This window comes from Capricornis sumatraensis, chromosome 2, assembly GCF_032405125.1.
Source record: "Capricornis sumatraensis isolate serow.1 chromosome 2, serow.2, whole genome shotgun sequence".
NCBI classification, from domain to species: Eukaryota; Metazoa; Chordata; class Mammalia; order Artiodactyla; family Bovidae; genus Capricornis; species Capricornis sumatraensis.
In genome coordinates, this window is record NC_091070.1 from 210122803 (window position 1) to 210145782 (window position 22980).

A 22980-nucleotide genomic window follows, 5' to 3' on the forward strand; every position below is an offset into this window, starting at 1 on the left:
GTGCCTTTAATTTGACCTTTTGGGAAGGCAGCAGACTGGAGTGGTAAAGAGCCTATTTGGCTCCACTCTCAGACAGAGTCTCAGTTCCAATCCCAGCCCCTGCCGGTCAGTAGAGGTCACTTGTTCTTTGTGTGCCCAGCTTTCTCATCTGTAAAGTGGGGGTAGTAAGAGCCCCTCTTTAGGAGGGCAGTTATGAGGATCTGTAAGGTGTTGCAAGCTGGACATTGAGTGCACATTCAGTGAGGAATGCTTGGTAAACGCTACAGCTACAGGAAAGAATTCCTCAGAATTAGTCAAAGCAGTTCAGGGCGACTAAACTGTGTCCCAGTGAGCTGTCAGAAGTGTCCTGAGGGATCACAAGATCACAGAATTTTATTGTATTCTCTCCAAAAAAGAAATCTGTGCGGAGTTTACCAAGCCAGTATGGGAGCCATGCAGATGATTCAGCTCAGCTCTTTAAAAGAACCATTAAAAAAAAAAAAATAGAAGTAGGACTGCTGAGAAAAAAAAAAATCTTATTTTAAAGGATACTAGGAGAACTTCCCTGGTGGTCCAGTGGCTTAGACTTCACGCTGGGGGCCCGGGTTCAATCCCAGGTTAGAGAACCAGATCTCACATGCCTCAACTAAAGACCTGGTGCAGCCTAACAACTAAATAAATACATATTTTTTAAAAATAAAGTAGCCTGGGAGAAAACATATTTAGAGTTTCTTCCATATGTGTCCCTATTAGTGACCCTAGTTTGGTATCTGAATTGGCACCATCAGGAAGCACACACTGATACGTGCGTTGGCCCCAAATCCAGAACCCCAGTTCCACACATATAAGCTCCCATGTGCAGCTGGGGAATTGTTGGGTAGCAGGTACAGAAGGAGTCGGACACAACTGAAGTGACTTAGCAGCAGCAGCAGGTACAGAAGGAGATTGGAGAGGCAGGCCCTGCCCTAGAGGAGCTGGCAGTCTAACAGGGGCCTGGCAGGCTCCTAACCAATCAGCACCTGCAGATAGTTGGGGGCGTGTCTCACAGGAGTCTGTGCGGCAGGTAGAGGGAATGAGGGGACGGGGTGTTCCTCCCCGGGGGATGGGGAGGTGACTGGGGAGAATTTTGGAGAGGCCTTAGAGCTTGAACTGGATCTTGATGAAAACTAAATATTGACGGGGAATAGAGTGTTCATGAAGCACTCCAGACAGGGGAGCATCAGGACACAAGCGTGGGTGCAGGCTGGTGTGTGTGCGTGCTACAGGAACCACAAGAGGTTCCGGCACAGGATGTGAAGGGACCTGGCTTTAGGATACCCTGGAGAGGTGAGCACCAGGGCTAAGATGCTTGAACTTCTGTTGGTGAGGGGCTGCTTTGGTTTAAGTGGAGGAAACACCGTTAAATGCACATCTTCCCAAGAGCCCTCTGGCTGCTGGGAGGACGGACTGGAGCGAGAGCACATCATGGGTCTCTGTAAGCGGTTTTTGCTGTAATGAGAGTAAGGGTCAGTGTAATCAGAGGCAGATGGGAAACGGAGGAAGGGCGCAGATCAGAGCTGTTTGGGGGGAAAGCCAGCTGGACTCTGGGAGTGTCTGGAAGTGAGGACTGAGGGAGGAGCAATGATGGCAGGTGCCCCGAGCTTCCTGATCTGGCTGAGAGGGCGACTGATAGAGCCGGCAGGAGAGAATGGCCAGGGAGATCCGCCAGATCCCCTCGGTAAGCCCTCTCATGGGAGAGGATCAGTTGCAGAGTCTGTGGCTCTCGGTCCAGCTTTGGGCCAGGCTTCTCTCTGGTTTTGCCTGAGTCAGCACCTGGGAAAAGGGCAGCTTCCCTTCCTCATCTTCCCTCTTCTCAGATTTGCCCAGGGAGATGAACTTCTTCAGTGTTTCAGACACTCAAGGGGCTGAGTCTGCAAGACTCCTGTGACTTGTTCAGCCTTGAGATGGCCCTCGAGAGCAGCCCTTCCGTCTGGTGCTGTCCACACTGACTCAGCAAGTGATGAGTCCCGAAGAGCAGTGTGCCCTCAGGGGAAAGGTGGCGTCCCCGGGGCTCCCGGGAGGTCTCATCTAGAAAGAGACCTTGAAGTGGAATTTACTCTGGAGGCTGGGCCGGCCGACCCAGTCCTTCTCAGGAAGGAGAGATGTCTGCCACAGGCCACCTGGGACCCACTCATCCATCAGGGAAGTGAGAGGGAGCTGCCTTCATGTCCTTGTCCCCCTGAGCTCTGCAGAGAGGGATGTGCTGGTAGATGGGACTTCACACAGGCCCTTTGAACTGGGGAGATTTTCACAGGATTTGTCCTTGCACTTGTGGTGTACACGAAGTCAAAGGGAAAGTGGCCTGAGACAAGGGCATTTCTTCCTCCTGCACCTGCTCAGGTGAGACTGTGGCCTTGAAGGTGGCCCGGGGCCCACAGCAGCCCTGCATCTCCTCTCGGGATCTGTCACCAAGATCCAAGAAGGGAAAGCGTGGTGTCACTTGCATTGATTTCCTTACTATGTTAGAGATGGTTCCACTTTGTCTCATGCACGTCTGGGTTATTTTGGGCGATACTGTGTCATCACGGTTTGTGTAATTTATTCAGCAAACTCTGCTGATGAGCTTAGGTTATTCTCGGCCTTTTGTTCTTCAGACAAAGCTGAAGTGACTGTATCTGCATGTGTGCGGTTCTGCCCACCTTAGGTATCCACAGGATAAATTCCAAGAGGAGTTGCTGCCTCGAAGAGTACCTTTTATTACTACTATTTTAAAGTAGTTTCTCAGCCCCCTTCTAGTGAACTGGAGCAGCCTGATTTTCCCCCAGCCAGCAAAGATGCTACTTCCTGAGGGACACTGAGAACCCCAGTGGTGATAACCTGCTTCTGGCTCTTCGCGGTCAGAGTTGGGGTTCCCTAGAGCTTACACAGTCCAGCGGTCTACAGGTCTGCTGGTTTCGGAGAAACTCTAGTTGTGGGAAAGCAGCAGAGAAAACTGAGAAGGGCTCTCATCATTTAGAATGAAGCTGTCCCCTCTTGCCTCTGTTTACAGATCATCACCTACTTGGCAAAAGAGATAGGCAGGGGATCTTAAGGCTTTAGGGAGTCTGTGACCCAAGGATCCCCAAGGAAGAAGTGGCCTGGACATGGTAGTGGGAACTGGCAAGAGCAGGCTGGTGTGCCTGTCCCCTGTCTTTGGGTTTAGGGCAGAGCTGGCTAGAGGTGTGGAGAGGTGCCTAAAAGCAGGTACCTTTAGGGAGAAACTCAGGTCAGCCCCTCAGGAGGCCCCAGGACTGCCAGAGCCCAGAATTCTCTGGGTTTTTGGAGCCCCACTGCTGGCATCGCCACCTCTGGAGAGTGAGCACCCTGCCCCTTTCTGTAGTTGATGTGCAGGCCCTGGTGTCGCCAGGCGTGTGTGACCTCCGTGTCTGAGTTCTCTTCTGACGCTGCTCCCAAAGTGCTTCCTCCTGAAGGAACAGAAAGGAAACCAATCAGAAAAGAAGGATCCCCACCAGCTTCCAGGTCCTTTCCTAAGTACTCTGCAATATGTATTGAGGCTTTCTGCCAGCTTAAGGAAAGAGGAATTGTCTCTGTTCTACGGAGAACCCCCGGGCCAGAAGGGCTAAGGAACCTGTCCACTGTTACTCAGCCAGCAGGGGCAGAGCTGGTTTTCCAGCCCACACCTTTGTGACGCTAGATCCCATGCCATCCCATTCCCCGATCCTGGCCAGGCTCTGGCCCCAGGGAGCCCAGCCCACATGGAATCTTGGACCCATAAAGCTGTAGAGCTGGAAATGACCTTGACAAACCTGAAGCAGTCCCTTCTTTTTTCCTGGAAAAATGGAAACTGCCACTCCAGGCCACTGCCTAGAGATACATCCCTCCCCTCCTACCCTGTGAGTAGGGAATAAGGAGACCTTCAATCCTGTCTTCCAGCACTTAAGGCTCAGATCAGACCTGGCTTCAGAACCCACTTCTGCCACTTGCTAACTGAGTGACTTTGAACAAGTCACTTCCTATCTCCAGCCTCTGCCGTAAAATGAACTTACCGCTCCTTGCTCCAAAGCAGTGATGAGGATTAGACACAAGGTGTTACTGGCCTCTGGTGAGACCCCAGAGAGCTCTTTGGTGGTGAGTCTGAGTCTCCTGAAAAAGGCATCATGAACCAGCTTCCAGGTCTCCAGTTTGAACCATTTGGTGGTCTTCCCAGCTCTTAAAGAAGCCAGGTGGCAAGCAGGAAGTTCTTGTAAGCCAGTTTGCAAGTTGCCTGGGAGAGCTTGAGCGTGGCGGTTTGTCTCTTCTGTGCCCGCTCTTCGGATGCAGCCTTGCGTCAGCATGCAGGCCCACACCTTCAGGGCATTCTCAACGCCGTGCTCCCTCCAGTGCGCCTTCTCTAAGACCCAGCCTCCCAGGCTCCAGTGCCACTCTTAATAGTTGTGATGGGTTCAGAAATTGTGTTAAGTTGTGATAGTAATCTGCAGGGAGATGGTTAAGCAGAATGCGTCCATGCATGCGCACAGGGATGCTCATCATGTCTGACGCCTTGCCGCCCTGTGGTCTGTAGCCTGCCAGTTAAGCTGGTTGAGCACTGTAGAAGAGTATGAAATAAACCTACCCATCTCCTGTTTGTGTGCTGTTACCTGGAGGTATCCACTGTTAAGTTTCTTCTGGAAATTTCTTATGCATATTCATTTTTTTAAACCCAAATGGGATCATTTTATACAAATAGAACTGCAGTTTGCTTTTTTTTTTTTTTAAAGTAACGTATCCTAGACATCTTCGTCTGTCAGCAGGCATGGGCCTAGTCTTAAAGGCTGCATAGTATTCCCCCGTCTGGATGTACCATGATGGAGTGAACCAGTGTCTCTTGGTGAACATGTAAATTGTTTCCTGTCTGGAGGGGATGTGTGTGTGTGTTGATTTTTATGGTTTTATCTTTGTGTGTTTTTGCTGCTACCCAGGGCTCTTGAGGGACCCTCAGTAAGTACATTCATCTTGGTGAACTTGTGTGAGTGGACCTAGAGAATAAATTCCTAGAACTGGGTGTGCTGGACCCAGGACAAGTACATTTTCTCCTGCTTTGTTGACTGTGATGTCACTGTCTTCTGCACGCCTGTTGGGCCTGTGCAGGGGGTTCTGCTCTGGTCAAGGGCCCAGGCCCTGCCCCCAGGAGCTCACCCACTGGAGAGATACAGGCAAGCAGGCTCTTGCCCACACGTGGACAGAGTGTGTTGGGGATGGCTCGTGGCTGGCCTTAGCGACTTGGAGCAGGTAAAGCCGTTGTGTGGGTCCACTTGTCTGAACAGCCTGCTGAGGGCAACTCTGATGGCAGAGCCTGCTGTCTGCCTCTGTAATCTGGCCCCCCAGCAGCCACAGCCAGTAGCATCTGGCAGACTGCAGAAAGCGAACTATATTGTTCATTCTCACGGTTGTGAAATTTAATTGAATTTCATTGTTGATAGAGGCAGTTAAAGAAAGGCAGTTGGCTGGCCCCAGTCCAAATTACCTTTCTCACAGGATGATTGCAGTGACTTTTGCTGTTGAAAACCACACGAAGAAAGAGAACCACATCACCCGGGGCTGGCCTGGGCATTTCCGTCTGTCCATCTGTCGCTCTGGAAATCTGGGATGGAAGGAGGGAGATGTGACATTTGCTGGTGCCTCCCACAGGCTGGCTCCCCGCAGTCCTCAGGGCCGCCCGGGCAGGGGCCGCCCGGGCCCTCTTCTGGGTGGGGAGACTGCGGCGCAGGGAGATAAGTGCTCAGGACACAGGGGTGCTGCCAGCCTCGGCCAGTCCCGCTTTAGTTGTTTGCTGCTTTCTCTTGGCCTGACAGGAGCCGTCGTGGCTGTTGGGAACCTGAATTCCATGAGAGGCCCGGTGGGAGGCTTTGTTCCCACTGAACAAAGCAGCGGTTGATGCTTTGAGCTGAGGAGGGGTCCCCCTAGTTGCCGGGCAGGCTGGCATGACAGGAGGGCTTCCGTGACTCCGTCTCCCGTCACTGCACATGGCAGAAGGCCCCTCCGAGGCGAGGGGCCACCAGGAAGGCCTCCCAGCCGGTGTACTTGGCGGCGTCCCCTGGCTGCTTCTCTTGGTAGGAGATACCTGGGCAGCACAGCCTGAGAAAGAGCTGTTAAGTCTGTCCCTTCCTCTTCCAACACCCACACACAGTGACGGGTTATTTGCTGTCACATCAGCTGCTTCCGGAGGCCCCGGGAGGGGTGAAGCCGGTGGCAGCGCTGATGATGCTGCCCTGGATTCCGCTCTGGTGACTCTCAGAAAGGCTGCTGCCGAAGCCCTTTTCCCTGACCCAGGGACTGCTTCCTCTCGCTTCTCTCTCCTCCAGAAAAGCCTCCAGGCCCACCTCTGTGTACGCAGGCCTGGAGCTTCTTTTCCCAGATTCCCTCTGGGACACATCCTCCCAGCCTGGAGCCTCAGCCTTCATGGAGGCCACTGAGGAGCCCAGTGGGGCTTGCCCAGACCAGGGAGGTGAGGAGGGACATTCCTGATTATGTAACCTCCTTGAGCCTCCTGAAGGAGACTGGAGCTGGATCTCCGAGCTGCAGACACGGGTCCCCCTGTGAGCAGCGGGGGCCTTCAGTCCCCTGCTGGCCCCCAGAACTGCGCTCAGCCTGCTCTAGTCCTGCCGAGGAAAGGCAGTGACAGGGGATGGGTCTGTGCGGATGTGCTGGGGTGGGGGGGAGCTGGCTGGGCACGGGCCGGGTTCTGGCCGCCCCTCCCACTTCCCACTGGGCTGAGTCACTTCCTCTGGCGTTGCAGGTAGTCTCCCACACGCCCAGCAGCCTTCGGGGGTGGGGTGCACCCCCTGCAAGAGAGGAGCTCCTGTTAGTAGCAGCCAGTTCGCCCGTTACCCCCGAGGCAGGCGTTTAGAGAAGGATGTGATGTTATGAATTCCTGACAGATTGGCGCTATACATATCCTGCATTTTAGAAATGAACAAAATCATCACTCTGTTTTGGAACGGTGGAGATGACAGCACATGCATGAGTCTTTGTCATCAGGGAGTCCTGGCTAAGGCTGAGGGATTATTAATCCGCCTCCCCATCCCCCAGCATCCATCCTGGGCACAGAAGCCAGTGACTTCCAGTGCATTCCTGGGGAGATTGCTGTGGCCCTCTGGCTCCCAGGGAGAGGGTTTTTGCCTGCTCAGGGATGGCTGTCTTTCACACTCAAAGGAAAGCCCTCAAACGGAGCTCCCTTCCAGCCAGCCAGCAAGGGTAGAGAAGACCAGGCCACAGGCAGCCTCTTCTGGTCCGATGAGCTGGGTAGTCTCAAGGCTTTGGTTTGTCGGCAGACCAAAAAAGAGGGGAAATCTTTACTTCATGAAGTTGTGAGAATGAAAGAAAATCTAGGAAACTCTAAGAACAAACGATTTCTGGCAAGCAGTCGATGCTTGTCAGTTTAAAAGGTAGTTTAAAAGGTATGCACCCGGAGAGCCTTGTCACCAGGGAGCTACCTCAATATGGAGCAGGGACCCTCGCCTTTCATCCGCCAGAGACCTCGAGACACCCCTCTTTTACAAATGATGAAACTGAGGCCCACAGAGAGTGAATGACTCTCACAGAGGGTAGGTGACTAGCTCAGGGTCATCAGCTAGTGAGTGATGGAAGCTGAAGTTTGAACCTAGGCCTTGACCCCAAAATCCATCTTGTGCTCCCAGCTAGCATTTGGGTAGCTGTTTCTGGGTTTGAAACACCTGGTTCCGTGGGCTGCAGGTTTCTCTTGTTTCCCTGGGTTGATTTTGTGGATGGAGAGCCAGTCTGTAGGAAAGCTGGGCCACTGGTTACAGCTCGTGCATGTGAGTGTTGAGGTGCAATGAGGGTGGCTCCCAGAGGGCTTGGGTCAGGAGAGGGTGGGGGGTGCGCCAGTGGGCTGGTGGGAGGGGTTCTCAGTAACCCAGCCTCTGCAGCTCCACAGAACATCTCTGAGATTTCACACTGCTAACCTCAAGTCCAGTGGTTTGTTTCCAGGTATAGTCCACTAAGAGCGTAGCTGAGCCAGAAAGTCTCTTTTCTGGGGGAAAACAAGTGGTAGGAATTTTTCTGACCAGCAGAAGGACCTTCACACTCCAAACCTAGAGTGTCCCAAAGGGTCTATCCCCCGAGTGAGGAGCAGGCTAGGCTGTCACTCACACATTCCCACACTTTACTGCAGGAAAGCAGATTTTTTTGCTGGACTCGGCAAAAAGGGGGCTGGTCTGTCCCTTCGCCAGTGAGGGGTTGGTCCCAGTCTGCAGGCATGCCGTGAATGGGTTTCATTCCTCGGGGGGGTTGCCCTCCAGCAGCCAACACTGTGTAAGCACAACCCCTGGCGATCAGCCCAGAACCGCCCTGACCCGGGCATCCAGGCACTCCTGACATGGGACTTTTCCTGGACAGACTATTCCCAGCACCGCTGCAGCCCAGTTACCCACAGCTGTGACCCCTTCTCTCTCTGCTCCTGGATTCTGGCTCCTGCCATGAGCTAGTGGGCCATCCGTACTCTCTTCTGGGTCTGTCTGCCTCCAGCCCCTGGCCTCTCATTGGGTCTTCTCTGCCCCCTGCCCCAGTGTGGGTTTTGGTGCCTTCTGGGTGCATAACAGACACTTCTGCACTCTTCACTTTCTCATTCAGCAGGGACGTGGAGATGAACTGGGGTTGCTCAGCCTGGAGAGTGGTGGAGGCAGGGGAGCCAGACAGTGGTTACAGCACATAGGAGCAGACAGAGGGTGCTCTGGCAGCCAGAAGAGGAAAGGACTTGTTGCAGGAGGTGACACCCGAGGGCCAAGGGGGAACAGGGCAGGGATGTTCATGGCACACTCGGAATTGTGAGTCATTTGGTGTGGCTGGATTTATGGGGCATAGAAAGGCAGGGAAGCTGGAGAGGTAGCCTGGGTCTGGCCAGGCTTACTGAGGAGTTTGGGTTTCTTCCTAAAGACCTCAGGAAGCATTGGAGGACCCCCACAGCAGAGACAGATGGAGCTGGTGCAGGCCCAGGTCCCTGAGCAGAGGAGAAAGAGCAGCCTGCTGGAATCTGTTTGTCCCGCCCCAGTTACACAGGGCTTCCCTGGTGGCTCAGATGGTAAAGAGCCTGCCTGCAATGCAGGAGACCCAGGTTCGATCCCTGGGTCGGGAAGATCCCCTGGAGAAGGGAATGGCAACCCACTCCAGTCTTCTTGCCTGGAGAATCCCATGGACAGAGGAGCCTGGGGAGCTATATATATAGTCCATGCGATCGCAAAAGGTCGTGCATGACTGAGTGACTAACACTTTCACTTTTCAGTTACACAGGTAGTTGAGGTGGGGGTCTTCTGATAGAGTCGTTCCTGTATCCTTCCTGACTAGAACAGTGCCCCACCATCTTGCAGTGGGTGCAGAGACACCCTTTGAAGAAGATGCACTATAGAAAGCCGCCACCAGGTGGCAGACCTTGATATTGCACAGAGACTTCATTTCCACCCGGCGCCCACCCCCCTCCCCCCGCCCTTCCCTAGGAAGAGTTTATGGAGCTCCTGTCCACACCAGGCTGGCTCCACAGCACAAGTATGAGATTCCACATTCTGCTTCTGTGAGCTTTGTACCCACAAGAAATCCTTTTGAACCTGTGAATCTGGACAACAGATTCCTCCAGGGTCTTGGGAGCTGTTCCAGCAGGGTGCAATTTCTCCTCTGTCTCCAGAGAGTAAATTCCAGACATGGTAACCCTTCACCTCCAAGCACTTCAGCATCTGTAACCTAAGAACAGGGGCATCCTCCTGTGTAACCACAGGGCAGTTTTCAGATTCAAGAAATTTAACATCGTAGCCTCTGATATACAGTCTATATTCAGATTCTGCCAATTGTTCAAAGTATAACTTCTTCCCCTCAGGATCAGCTGTCTCATTTGTTTGTCCTGTCTTTAATCTCCTTCAAGTGAGACCAGTTCTTCAGCCTTTTTTTTAACTACCTGACATTGATGTTTTTGAAACATATAGGCCTGTTGTTGATTGTTCCCTCAGCTGTAGTTTGGCTCCTGATCAGCTTCAGGTTATGCATTTTTGAAAAAAAAAAAAAATTTAACTTCAGTAAGGTTGCTTCATATCAGGAGTAACATGATGTCAGGTTGTTCTGTTATTAGTGATATAACCTTGATCATGTGGTTATGGTTGCAGTTTGCTTTTTTTTTTTAATTGTATATTTACACATAGTGGATTTCACAGGTCTTCTAACAATTCCGTCATTTTGACAAACGCACACACCTGGCCTTATGTCCTGTGACAGCAGTTTTATAGCCCAGTATGTGTGCTCTCTCCGCCTCCCACAGTCCTCTGTGGGAGATCCTGGGCTAGAGGCACTAGGTCTCAGTTCCAGACTCCTCACTCGCCCCCCAGCTGGATCGTGATGAAGGGCCTCATCATCCTGGGAAGGAAATGGCAACCCCCTCCAGTCTTCTTGCCTGGGAAATCCCCTGGACAGAGGAGTCGGGTGGGCTATAGTCCATGGGATCACGAAAGAGGCAGACATGACTTAGCGACTAAACAACAACATCATTCTGGACAGTCCCTTACTGTGCACTGAATTGATAATTGCCAGCTAGTGCTTCGGCCTCTGCTCCCCCATCACCAGTGCACAGGACAGGAGGACGAGATGCTGTGTGCCTCTGCCCAGAAGAACAGGCCCTCCCCTTGACCCACAAAACAGCGGTGCCCTGCCCTCTACTGCAGACTCGTACCTGGTACTGCCCAGCACCCCTCTGCCTTCTCAGGAGCTCAGCCAGCCCCCAGGCTTCCTCTCCTCCCCACATTCAGTTGAACATGTCACTCAGGCTGCCCATCAGACCACCCACACCCACACCTACCCCCACCCAGCCTGGAGTATCAGACCAGCAGACAGATAGCAGGTTCAAGGTCTCTTAAGCCTTCAGTCTGGTTATCTTCCTTCTTCTGTTCCCCATCTCCGCTCCAAGTCAGTGCCTGACTATTCCTTTCTCCTTGGGCAGCAAGCGAAATTCAAAGCTGCTGTGTTTAAGCTAAGAAAAGCCCAATTTATCATATGTTCGTAATATGCCAGTAAGTACTCTTGCCAACCTTTTTACATGGGTCATCTCACTGAATCCTTAGACCAGCCTTGTAAGGTGGATCCTGTACTCTGGGTTTTGCGTACACAGAATAAGTATCTCGTCCAAGATCTCATCATTAAGTAATGGTGCTGGGCTTGCTCTGACTCCAAGCATCCCAGCTAGTATGGGTTATATAGGTCAAGATGGTGATCCCTTTAGCTCGAGAGTGACTGGACCAAGCAGAAGTCAGCTGAGGCTTGCAACAGAAACCCCCACCCACAAGCACAGTAGTACAGATGTTTCTGTTTTGCGCTGTGGCACGGAAACGACTGAGACGCTTTGCTCTGACCACATTGTTCTGCCACCTGAGCGTCCTGTGGACAGTGACCCTTTTCTACCTCCCTCCTGGGGTCTGGTGTGGGTGTGGCCACACAGACCCTTGACACGTGTGCGGCAAATAGGGCTGAGGCCAGAGATGGGTGGGAGCACCTATGCTCTCCAGGTGCCAGGTGGGCTGGACAGAGGAGCAGGGTCCTTGCCTTCAGTAGACACTGCCAGAGATAAAGCCCAGCAGACAGAGGCCTGTACAGCTCAGGATCTTTTTATTTGTTTTGTTTTGACAGAGCCAGGAAACATGGGGGTGGGGACAGGGACAGCTTGAACCCTGACGCTTATCAGCTCAACGTGACCCTGCAGTGTAGACAAGTCCTTCGGCTCCTAGCAGGCATTAGAAGCTGCTGACAGATTGTGGCCACCAGCTGTAGTGTCGTCACACACATGCGCACACAGAAGTAGCTCACTGGGCTGGGGTCTGCTGTTTGCTCCTTGCAGGGACCACCTGTGCGCTCCGCCTGCACTGGGTCGGTCTGCAGAGTCACCCACCTCTCCAGGAGCCCTGGGGTTACAGCAGGAAGCCTACCACAAGGCTGAGTGCAGGACTCTCTGCACCTGTGGACAGGCCCTGTGCTGCCCCTCGTGTTTGTGGCTCTGTGCGTGTGTGAGTGGCCATCGCCTGGGACTGCATCCGCACACCTGCATGGAGACCGGTGGCGGTGCTTCTGGGTGTGAGTGGTGGGCCTCTCCTTGCCTCGGCCAGGCTTCAGCTGCTTTGTAGTTGGGTGGAGCTGAAGAAAGACTGAGCTGGGAAGGTCTCAGTACCCTCTCTCTTTGCAGCCCACCTCCTTGGGGTATTCCACCGTGTCGAACCATGATCTGCCATACGGTGCCCTGCCTGGCACTGCCCTGCCCAGCTGTCCTGTATGGTAGCACACTGCAGCCTTGGACTGGGCATCATGGGCCTTAGAACCTTGGGTGGTGCTGATGGCCCAGCCTTCATTGCCTTCTGGGAGAGCTGAGCTCACATCTCCCAGCAGCTTTGGGACAGGATGACCTTAATGGCAAACGAGCAGGGTGGGTGGGCATCGCCTCCTCTGGGTATGCTGTGATGCTAGCACAGAGCTGATGCCCACAGCTCCTTGCTCCTCAGGTCAGGCAAAGGGAACCCCCCGCTTGAGGGTCGAGCAGCGCGGCCTGCAGGCGGCGGGCACACCTGCCCCTCACCCTCTTTTTTGCCTCACAGAGCTGTCTGCTGAATACGGGTTCTGAGGAAACTGGTGCTGGCCTGGGAGGATAGCCCTGGAACAGTGGACAGACTTAAAGCTCCAGAGACTTCTAAATCAGGCTGGCTGGGTTCTGGCAAGCGGAGCCATGGGCCCAGGAGACACCAGGCAGACAGCTCCTTCTTAGCCAGGCAGGGCCAGGGCCCGTCACCGCAGCCTGAGGACCAGTGTCTCTGGAGAGGCCTGGACCCAAGTCCTTCTGAAACCAGGGTTCCTGGAGCTTCCACATCGCACTCTCACTGTGAGGCCAGGATCCCTTGAAGTAGGCTCCCCGTGGGCACGTCGGTGGGCCATATGCAGGTGTGTCTGTGGAGGGGACACAGAAGGATGATTTGGGGGCAAGAGCCAGGAGGGTCTGTCCCCAGGGTTGGTTGTCTTTGCTCATCCCACTGGCGAGCCCACCGCAGCTTCCGGTTGCCCAGACCTGCCCCCTCCGCTGCATCCATTGCCTCCGAGGCTCTGGTGATGTGGAGGAGCGTTCAGGAAGGGAAGCAGCCTTGTGCCACTTCCCCTGCTGGCATCTTTTCCCTCTCCCTGCCCGTCTGCTCTCATCCTTCTGTCTGCCTACATCTTGGAGCAGTTCCCATGCCATTTGCTTGAGTTGAATCCTTAGTGGGGGGGGGGGGGCCAGGCGGAGCCCACCCACTGTCTGTGCTGCGGCTGCTCCCGGCAAACTGTTGTCTAGACCATGCCTGTGTGTGGGCACCCAGGCAGCATCTACACAGATATGATGACGCCATAGTGGTGCTCTCCAAGGATCCAGGAGGAGGGAGGATGCTTAGCACTCCAGGGAAGGCAGGGAATAGGGCCGAAACGTACTGAAATTAACTCATCTACCAGGACAGGGCAGCTGACCCCATAGGAGCCATTAGCTACTGCAGGGAAGGTGCCCAGCCGCCCATAGAGGATCTCGCGGGCCCGGCACTGGGGGTAATGGTTTTATGTACTCTTTTTTCTTTTTTTTCCTAGTACTGAGGGAGTTTTAGTCTAATGGTAGGGGAAAGACATTAAGTATATGAGCACACAGATAAATACATAATCACAAAATATGGAAAGTGCTTTGTGTGAAAACTACAGGATACCAGGTGAGTGTGTGACCCGGTGTTGCGGATGTCAAGACGGCTTCTCTGAGGAAGTGATACTCAAATTGAGAAAGATGCCCAGAAATTATCCAGGCAAAGGGTAGGAACGGTGTTCTAGACACATGACTGGGATTTTTCTAGCAGCAGCTGTGCTCTCCCCCTGCTCTTGTGTGAACGACTGCGTCCACTGCCAGCATGACCCTTGTTGGCAGGAGTCGGAGCTGAGCCTGACCACGGCTTCTGCTCGGTTTGGGGCTCCTGGAGCCGACTGGGCTGCCTGGTCCTCGTCACCCTCAGTGAAATCACGGGCCTGCTCCTCAGTGGCACAGCTCCGGGAATGAATTAGGGGCTGGGTGGGAGGCAGATCTGCTAGATTGGACTAGAAGGGATTGGGCCGTCTCTGCTCCTTCCCAGTTCTCCGCATGGAGTCAGTCTCCTGGGGTTTAGAATAAGGGCCACGGCAGCATGTGAAGAGATGCAAGCTAACTCTGAAGATGCACCTGTTCTCAGAGGAGGGGCTGCTGCTGCTGCTGCTAAGTCGCTTCAGTCGTGGCCGACTCTGTGCGACCCCATAGACGGCAGCCCACCAGGCTCCCCCGTCCCTGGGATTCTCCAGGCAAGAACACTGGAGTGGGTTGCCATTTCCTTCTCCAATGCATGAAGGTGAAAAGTGAAAGTGAAGTCGCTCAGTCGTGTCCGACCCTTCGCGACCCCATGGACTGCAGCCCACCAGGCTCCTCCATCCATGGGATTTTCCAGGCAAGAGGACTGGAGTGGGGTACCATTGCCTTCTTTGCAGAGTAGGGGTACCTTCTACGAATAACGGTAAAAACAAACTAAAGGAAAAGAAAACTACCTGACTGCATAGACATTTAATCTTTTTTAATTACAAAAAGTTAAAAGCTTAAGAAAAACTACATCCTCTGGCAGTTACAGCCTTAATATATAGAGTTGCTAAAAAATCACCAAGACTAATACACACAAAGCAGTAAAAAACAAAAAAAAAGGAAAAGAATATGAACTGGAAATTCGTAAAAGAAATACTGCATATAACCAGCAAGCATGTAAAACAAGTCCAACTTCATGAATAACTAAGGAATTGCAAATTTAAACAATGGCATGCTTTTTAATATTCATGAGATCGGCGGCTCTTTAAAATATGGAAATGCCCCTTCCTGATGCAGGTTCTGGGATTTGCTTCCCATACCGCTGAAGGTCTGTGTATGGCCACAGCCTCCCTGAGACCAGCCTGGCAGTGTTTGTCACACTCCTTTAAAAAGACGTGCCCCATTTGACCGTTTCTTGGAGTTTATCCTGAGGGAGGCGGGTATGCCAAGATGTTATAACTGCTAATAAAAAATATGAAAAGTGGAGAGAGTCTCAAAGTCCATGAATAGGTATGTGGTCTGATAAATCATGACCTATCCTTACCAAGGAGACTTTCAAGTGGTGCTACAGAAGAATACAGGGATGCTACAGAAGACGGAGGGATGTTAATAAGGTCTTTTTAATGACTTTATGAGATGCATTATACATACCATAAAATTTACCCTCATCATACTGTTATATTTTAGGTGGGAGACAAGAACGCTTAGAAATGGTGTCAGAGTGGTCTAAATTTTCATAATAAGAGCTGTAAGCATACACACACACAGAGGAAAGTCTGCTTGAATATTAACAACAATTATATCTTGGAAATATTGTGGGTATTTTCTAGTGTTTCTGTAGGAAACGTCAGTTACTTTTTTAAAAAGAAAAAGTTACAGAAGCTTAGGCTTAGTGCCCCCAAGCCGTCTGTGTAGGAGTAAAGGCTGCACTCCTAACGTGGCCTCACCCTTAGATCTGGCCTTTGCTGCCCTCTCTGGGCCCTCTATCGCCACTCCTTGCCTCATGCCATGTACTCCAGCAACACAGACTACTTGGAGTATGTTGCTTCCGTGCCATTTCTTACTATGTACGTTTGCACACCCAGGCCCCTCTTTCTGGAACGGCCTTGCCTCTTGCCCCACCCACTCCAGTATCACTCCTCAGGGAAGTTTTCCCTGAGCCCCTGCACCCACTGTGGGCCCGAGACCTCAGGGCTGGGCAGGCAGCCTTTGCTGGTGATCCCTGGGACCGTCTGCCCTCCTGTGTGGAACTCCACTCTGTACACCTCTCTCTGCACCCCCCTCCAGGACACTCTCTTCATGAGGGGTGAACTGCAGAGGGCTAGAAGGAGCAACTCCTTTTTGTTTTTTTGAATCCAAGTCAAGAGGTTAATGTCTTCTAGAATCTGGTTCCCGTGTCCCCTTTCCTTTTAGGGGAAAGGGGTATTTGAGGGGAAGGCCTGGTGGCTCAGATGGTGAAGAATCCACCTGCAGTGCAGCAGACCCAGATTCAATCCCTGGGTCAGGAAGATCCCCTGGAGAAGGGAATAGCAACCCACTCCAGTACTCTTGCCTGAAGAATTCCATGGACAGATGAACCTGGCGGGCTGCAGTCCATGAGGTCACGAAGGGTCAGATATGACTGAGCGACTAACACTTGCACTTTTTTCACCTCACCTCTAAAACAGTCACTCCAGGGCCAGCTCCCTGTCTCAAGAAAGCCCAGTTGGCATCCACACAGAAGTCAGTGTCCTTCTCTCTGCATCTGACTGGTCTTTTGAGGTGGGCCAGCTGCCCACCTCTGTAGCCAGGACCTCCACCTGGAGCGCCTAGTTAATCTGCACTAAAGGAGCCATGGTTCTTTGTTACCGAGAACCTTCCATCCTCCTCTGGGAGAGGCAGGAGGTGGCAGCGGCCACAGAAACAGCAGCAGCCCCCAAGTCAGACACACCCCCAAGTCAGAGCCTCGCAGGCTGGGGTAGCGTAAGGAAGCTCGCTGATTTGCTCAGTGAGAAGGCTCTTTTCTGTCTCGTCTAGAGCTGAGAATGAAGCGGAGAGCATCAGACAGAGGAGCTGGGGAAACGTCGGCCAGGGCGAAGGCTCTAGGAAGTGGGATTTCTGGAAATAATGCCAAGAGAGCTGGACCATTCATCCTGGGTAAGCCTCTGATGGCTAGGTGAGTGGGGGGCCGGGGCAGCACCATCTGACCTGCGGATACAGCGCAGCGCCGCACCCGCCCCGATACGGGGCCCTGACCAACCCTCTGTTGGTTTAAGCAGAGTCTGTTTATGAGAGTGGACGGTCGCTCTGCACAGGAGCTGTTGTTGCAATTGTAGCTCACCAATCTTAGATTAGAGTCAGCCGAGAGCTGGACAGTCTCCCCCGAGAGAGTCCTGTGCGTGCCCCCAGGACGTTGCCCTCAGGAAGCATACAAGCTGTCTTAGAACCCAAAGTCCATCTTCCAAGGCACTTCTCTGACCATTCATAGAGGGCACAATAATTTTGCAAAACGTTTGGTACAGCTGCAAACTTCTTATAAAATTGGCATCAAAATCCTGTAGAACTGGGTGTTGCCAGTGGTCCACAGGGGCACCAGGGCCTTTCTGCATGATATTCGAGGCCCAGCAGCTCCAGACTGGAGGGTTGCAGGCAGGGTGGGTCCTGAGGACGCTGACTCTCCCAGCAGCCAGAGATTGGGTGTGAATTTTGCTTTGGCACAGCATCTTGAACTTAGGAGTACAGGATAATTCCAGCTCCAGTTACTCGGCAAATAGTACATGGCGCCTGCTACATGCTGGTCCTGTGCTGGTTATCAGGGGTGCAGTAGTGATTCAGACAGACAAGTTACTGGGAAGCTTCCTGGCGGTCCAGTGCTTGGGACTCTGTGCTTCCATGCAAGGGGCATGGGTTCAATCCCTGGTCAGGAAACTAAGATCTTGCATCCCACATGCCTCCAGGCACAGCAAAAAAAAAAAAAAAGAATTGGGCAGGACAGTTGGTTGGAGACACACTCTGAAGCTAAAAATAAAGACCATAAAGTTAAAAAAAAAAAAAAAGGCAAGTTCCTGCCCTCACGGAACTTAACATTCTAGCTAGAAAAAGAAACCGTAAACAACACAGGAGATCGCCACAGGAGCAGCAGCGGGGAGGGCACAGGCCCTGAAGGGAGTAAACAGGATGGTGTGAGACTGAGGGCCAGAGAGCGCTGGAGACGAGGAAGGCTCTGTATGTGGGAGACAGCCAAGGATAAGAAGGAGCAGCCAGTGAAAAGCAGAGGGAAAGCATTCCAGACAGAAGGAACAGCAAGTGCAAAGGCCCAGAGACAGGGAAGGAACTGGAGTGTGGTGAGGAGGGGTCGGGGAAACATGGTCTACTGAAAGCTGGGCAGGACCCAAATCGTGCAAGACCTTGGAGGCCACAAGGTTTCGACTGCATATTGAAAGCAGTGGAGTGCTGTTCAGGTCTTTCAGCAGTGCAGTGACACGGTGACATTACCTGATTTATGCTCTGAAAGCTCGGGGCGCTGTCACAGACCAGTGAGCAAGGTACTTCTCCAGTACAGAAGTTCCCAAAAGCTGATATACGGCTGCATCAGACTGCCCGGGGAGCCTGTTCAAGGGACAGTTTCCTGGCTCACCTGGAGCTGGTGATTCAGAGGGCCCAGGTTGTAGCTGGGATCTGCTCTTAACACATGCTCCTCGGATATTCTAGTACACACCTCGTGCTGAGAGAGTGTAAAAACCAGATGTGCTCACATGGAAGTACACACACTGCTCCACTTTGGGAGGGGTGACCATTTTATCAGTGGGTGTGACCCTGGTGTCCTCCACGAGAAAAGATCCAGCCAGAAGCCCACATGGTGGCATGATGGCTCGATGCCATGGTCGACAGGGCTCCTGAGAAGTAAAGCCAGCGGCTTGTCTGTGCCACAGGTCCCCGTCTGGGCAACTCACCAGTGCCAAGCATCGTGCAGTGTTTGGCGAGGAAGGATGGCACGGATGACTTCTATCAGCTGAAGGTGAGTGAGGCGCAGGGCGTGGGGGCTGGGGACCCCAGGGCCCGCCTGCCAGCCCGGCTCCTCCCCCTCCCCTGTGAACAAGAGCAGCACCCTTCTTCCCGGGGGCTCCGTGTGAACATCACGTTGCCGTCATTCATTTTGCTTCACCCACACACGTGTGGGTGGATGTGCCGGGGTGGCATGGGGGGACGTGAACCCCTGCTTCTCCTGTGCTAGCCACTCTGCTCGGAAAAGTAAAGGTTGTGGGGTTTTGCTTTTGTGTGCGTGCCTTCCTAAGATCCTCACCCTTGAGGAGAGGGGCGACCAAGGAATTGAAAGCCAAGAGGAGAGGCAAGGCAAGATGCTGCTCCACACCGAGTACTCGCTGCTCTCCCTCCTCCACACGCAGGACGGGGTGGTCCACCACCATGGGCTCTTCCAGGTAAGCGGCATCTCTCCGACCCCCATCCTGGCTGGCACGCTGGGGCCACGTCGCACGAGCTCCCCCGAGCTCCCCCAACCTCCCTGCGTGCAGGGCAGCAGGACTTCCTGTCGGGAGGCCTGGAGGTCTGGTCACAGCGCTCCTGCCGTGAGGGTGGCCGCCTAGCGGGAATGCACTCGGCCTGCAGGATTTCTTTGAAGAGCCGCTTTTCCGAGAAAAGAGGAAAGCAGGAAGTTATTTAAAGACAAGGGCTCCTTCTAGCTATGTGGTCAGGAATCAGCCAGGCCAGGGTGGGAGGGAGGCCGATGAGGAAGGCGGGGCGGGGAACTGTGGATCTCCGTGATTGCTTTTGGTCCCAGTCCTGCTGCCTGCCTGGACGTTTCAGCATCTGCAGCAAGGGTCCCTGGGCCCGGTTCTCAGTGTCCCAGGTCCCTTAGGAAAGGTACTGATTAGCAACTGGTACCCTGAAAAGAGCCTTCCCCAGGGCAGAATTGAAATTCCGTCTCCAAAAATGAAATGAACCAGCACTCTGAACGCTGGGGGAGCGGGCCCTGTTGACGGGCCCCGCGGAGCTTCTGCACCGCCTTCAGTACCAGACACGCTGGCCAGGCCCACACATGCTTGGATGGGCCTGGTGTCAGGGAGGGCACACAGGTTTTGAAGCAGGCAGTTCTGAATTCAGGTGATATGACCTCAGGCAAGTCACTTCCCAAGCCTCAGATCCCTCGTCTGAGAGCCGTGATGACCGTGCCCACCTTGTATGGTGCTGGGAGAATGAATGAGAGGGTAGAGAGCCCTGAGCTGCCCAGCTACACACGTGCTCGTCACTGCTGTTATTTCAGGCAATAAAAGCTCCTTGTTGGCTTGACTTCCTGAGGTAAAATAAGTGGAAAATGCCTCACACCCCCACACATAGACCCCACCAAGGTCTTCATTCTTAGATGTGCACTGAAAGGTGCCTCTGAAAATTTGTGTCCCTTAAACATGAAATCAGATGTGGGGGTGATGATGATTTCTTAGTATTTCATCTTTGGTAGCTTCCAGAGCTTGGCCTTGGTGTCTGTCATTTTGGATAAGAGACCCTGAGTGGTGAGAAGCCTCTCTAGAGTCCTCTGTGTACCAGACACTGCTGGGCCTCTGGGGAAGACAGAATGAAAGATGTGATCTGCCCTGGAGGAGGAATGTGGAGTTCCCTCCCCAGGAGCTCCCCAGCCTGCTGTGCTGGCCTGGACGCCTCCTCAAGCTGCTGGGATAAAAGTCCTCCTGTTGCGCTGTGTTCCCTCTGCCTTGACATACCTTTTTAGCAAGGAAAATGCGCCCAGAACTACCACCCTTAGGGTTGGCAGCAGTGTCAGCTTACCAAGCTCTGGTTTATCGATCCCAAGCCCAAGTGCTTACTACATATTTGGCATGGTTGTGTTTTCTCTCTACACCCCTGTGAGATAGAAGTTGCCAGGCCCCCTTCACAGATGAGAAACCAGGAACTTGGAGAGGTTAGCTGAACTGCCCCAGGTCCTGCAGCTAGGACAAGGTGGAACCTGGGCCTGAAACCAGCCATCAGAGGCCAAAGCCATTATATGGCCCAGGAGTCCTGCATCCATGTGAAAGCAGTTGCCTTGAACACACAGAACTCTTAGCTCCCACCATCGTGGACATCGGAAGGAAGTGTGCATCGGTCATTGCTGGACTCCCTGGGAGAGCTAAGGGGGATGGGGGCCCTGGGGCCCTGAGGGTGCTGCCTGCACATGGCGCTCAGAGGGCTGCCAGCACACTGGGCTCTAAGTGCCAAACCCTGACCGTACGCTTTGCAGCAGGACCAGAGCCTGAAGTCTGACCCGCGCTGCTCGAGCCTGGGCCCTGGCTGGGCCTGGCACTGGCTCAGGAGCTGGGCCGTGGGGTCCATGCCACCCACACGTCAGGCCCCCACCGCTCACACACATGCAGGCTGTTCCAGGCTCCAGCAGAGCCCCAGGCCCCTGGCCCTGGCCCTTCTGGGCCCACGGCCAAGCCCCGGTCTGCACCCTTCCTCCCAGGACCGCACCTGTGAAGTGGTTGAGGACGCCGAATCCAACCGAATGGTTAAGAAGATGAAGAAGCGCATCTGCCTCGTTCTTGACTGCCTCTGCGCGCACGACTTCAGCGACAAGACAGCCGACCTGATCAACCTGCAACATTACGTCATCAAGGAGAAGAGGCTCAGCGAGCGGGAGACCGTGGTCATCTTCTACGACGTGGTGCGCGTGGTGGAGGCCCTGCACCAGGTGAGGCCCCGCCCCGCAGCTCCCTCCTCTGCCGTGGAAAGCCGTCCTCGGCTGCCAGTGACCGCGGCAGCTCTGTCCGCCCTCGCCCGGTATGCTCTGCAGCTGGGACGTCTAGACGGAGAGCGGCCGGATGCCACCCCTGAGGACGCAGTGCCGCAGGCCTCAGCCCACGATCCTGGGGCGGTGCGGGCAGCCCAGCAGAGTCCAGCACAGTTGTGTCCACCAGTTGAGAGGCTAGGGGTGAGCTACCCACCGAGGGCAGCCACAGCCTGTCTCTGAGCCTTTCCTAGGGTTGGGGGTGTCAGGAACCCCGAGGTTAGGAGAGCCTGGGCCGCCTCCGGACACACAGCTTCCGTGGGCTGACCCTGTGATTCTTGGTCATCAGAACTGTGAGAATTCACCTCTGACCCCAGATCTAGGCAGATGCTTGGGATTTGGTGGGAGGAGGGGGGTTTGCTTTCGGCTTTTTTTATGGGATGTCTGATGGAGGCAGAGAGAGGAGTGGTTTTCTCCTTTGGCTGCTGCCTTAGTGGAAGAAAGAACTGGAGTAAACACCCTAGATGGGGCCGAGATGGCCTGGGCTCACATGTTGCCCAGTTCATGCGCATGGTTGACAAGGCCTTAGAATGGTCCTCATCTGTCCATGGCTTGCAAATCGAGTCCCCAACCTAAAGAGACGTGGCTTCCTCAACACATGGAGAGCCCGCCTCTCACAGGCCGGGCCCCACTCCAGCTCTGATCATCACAGTGCAAACCACGCACCTGTTGCTTTTCCAGAAGAACGTCGTGCACAGAGACCTGAAGCTGGGGAACATGGTGCTCAGTAAGAGGTGAGCATCGCTTTGCTTCCATGATGGAGCCTCCGGCTTGGGGCGGGCCACATGCTGCGTCTGCCCAGAGCCCTGCGTCCCCACGGGGAGCCTGACTCCACCCAGCCCACCTCCCCCAGGAGCCCCAGGACCAGGGATGGGATGCCTGCTTCTGTCCTCTGCCGCAGGGTAATATGGTGCTTGCTCAGTGGGTGACCAGTAAATGACTATAAAAAATAGACCAACGGGTAATGGAATGACTGATGAGCAAAGCAAGGCTTTGTCATGGGACAGGTTCCCAGGAAACAGACTCTGAGATGTGTGTGCAGAAAGTTTCCTGGGGCACACGCTCGGGGAGGAGGGGGCGAGATTGAGCTGAGGGAGAAGCTGAACTCTGGGCAGTCACGACAGGGCCTCAGCCTGGAAAGCCGGGTGGCCCTTCAGACGTTCCACATCAAGTCAAGGGGCGCATGGTCCTGTATCCCGGCTGTGACCTGCCACTGAATTGCAGGCTGTGCCTGGGGGCATAGCTTAGGGCAGGGCAGCTTCCTTTGGCTGAGAGGACTTCCTGGAAAAGGATAACTTTCCCAGCACCAGGGAGAGAGCACCTCCCCACTGGAGGGGATGTGGGCGGCTTGCCCCAGCATCCTTGGTGAGCCGGTGGCAGAGGGACATCACATGAGGCCCCGCCCCGGGCTCTCATCCCACGCAGGCAGAGGGTCTGGGCCCCTTCCAAGTGACCTGGGGCAGCGGTCCCCCTGCCTCTTTGGCACCAAGACCAGGTCGTGGAAGATACTTTTTTCCACAGACAGGCATAGGGGGTGACTTCAGTTCCACCCACCACTCACCTCCTGCTTCCTAATGGGTCACTAACCACCACTGGTCCAGGGGTTGGGAACCCCTGATCTGGGGCA

At 53.9% G+C, this 22980-nt stretch overlaps 1 protein-coding gene across 2 annotated transcripts in view; it reads left to right on the forward strand.

Moving 5' to 3' along the window:
- The window catches only part of STK40 (serine/threonine kinase 40), a 37653-nt gene that overhangs the window by 2763 nt on the left and 11910 nt on the right, over positions 1-22980 (forward strand). For both annotated transcript variants that reach the window (XM_068963653.1, XM_068963652.1), the window contains exons 2-6: positions 16595-16714; positions 18490-18575; positions 18853-18996; positions 21030-21257; positions 22035-22087. In XM_068963653.1, the coding sequence (XP_068819754.1) occupies positions 16603-16714; positions 18490-18575; positions 18853-18996; positions 21030-21257; positions 22035-22087 (623 nt within the window). In that variant the 5' untranslated portion in view covers positions 16595-16602. The remainder of the gene's footprint in view (positions 1-16594; positions 16715-18489; positions 18576-18852; positions 18997-21029; positions 21258-22034; positions 22088-22980) is intronic.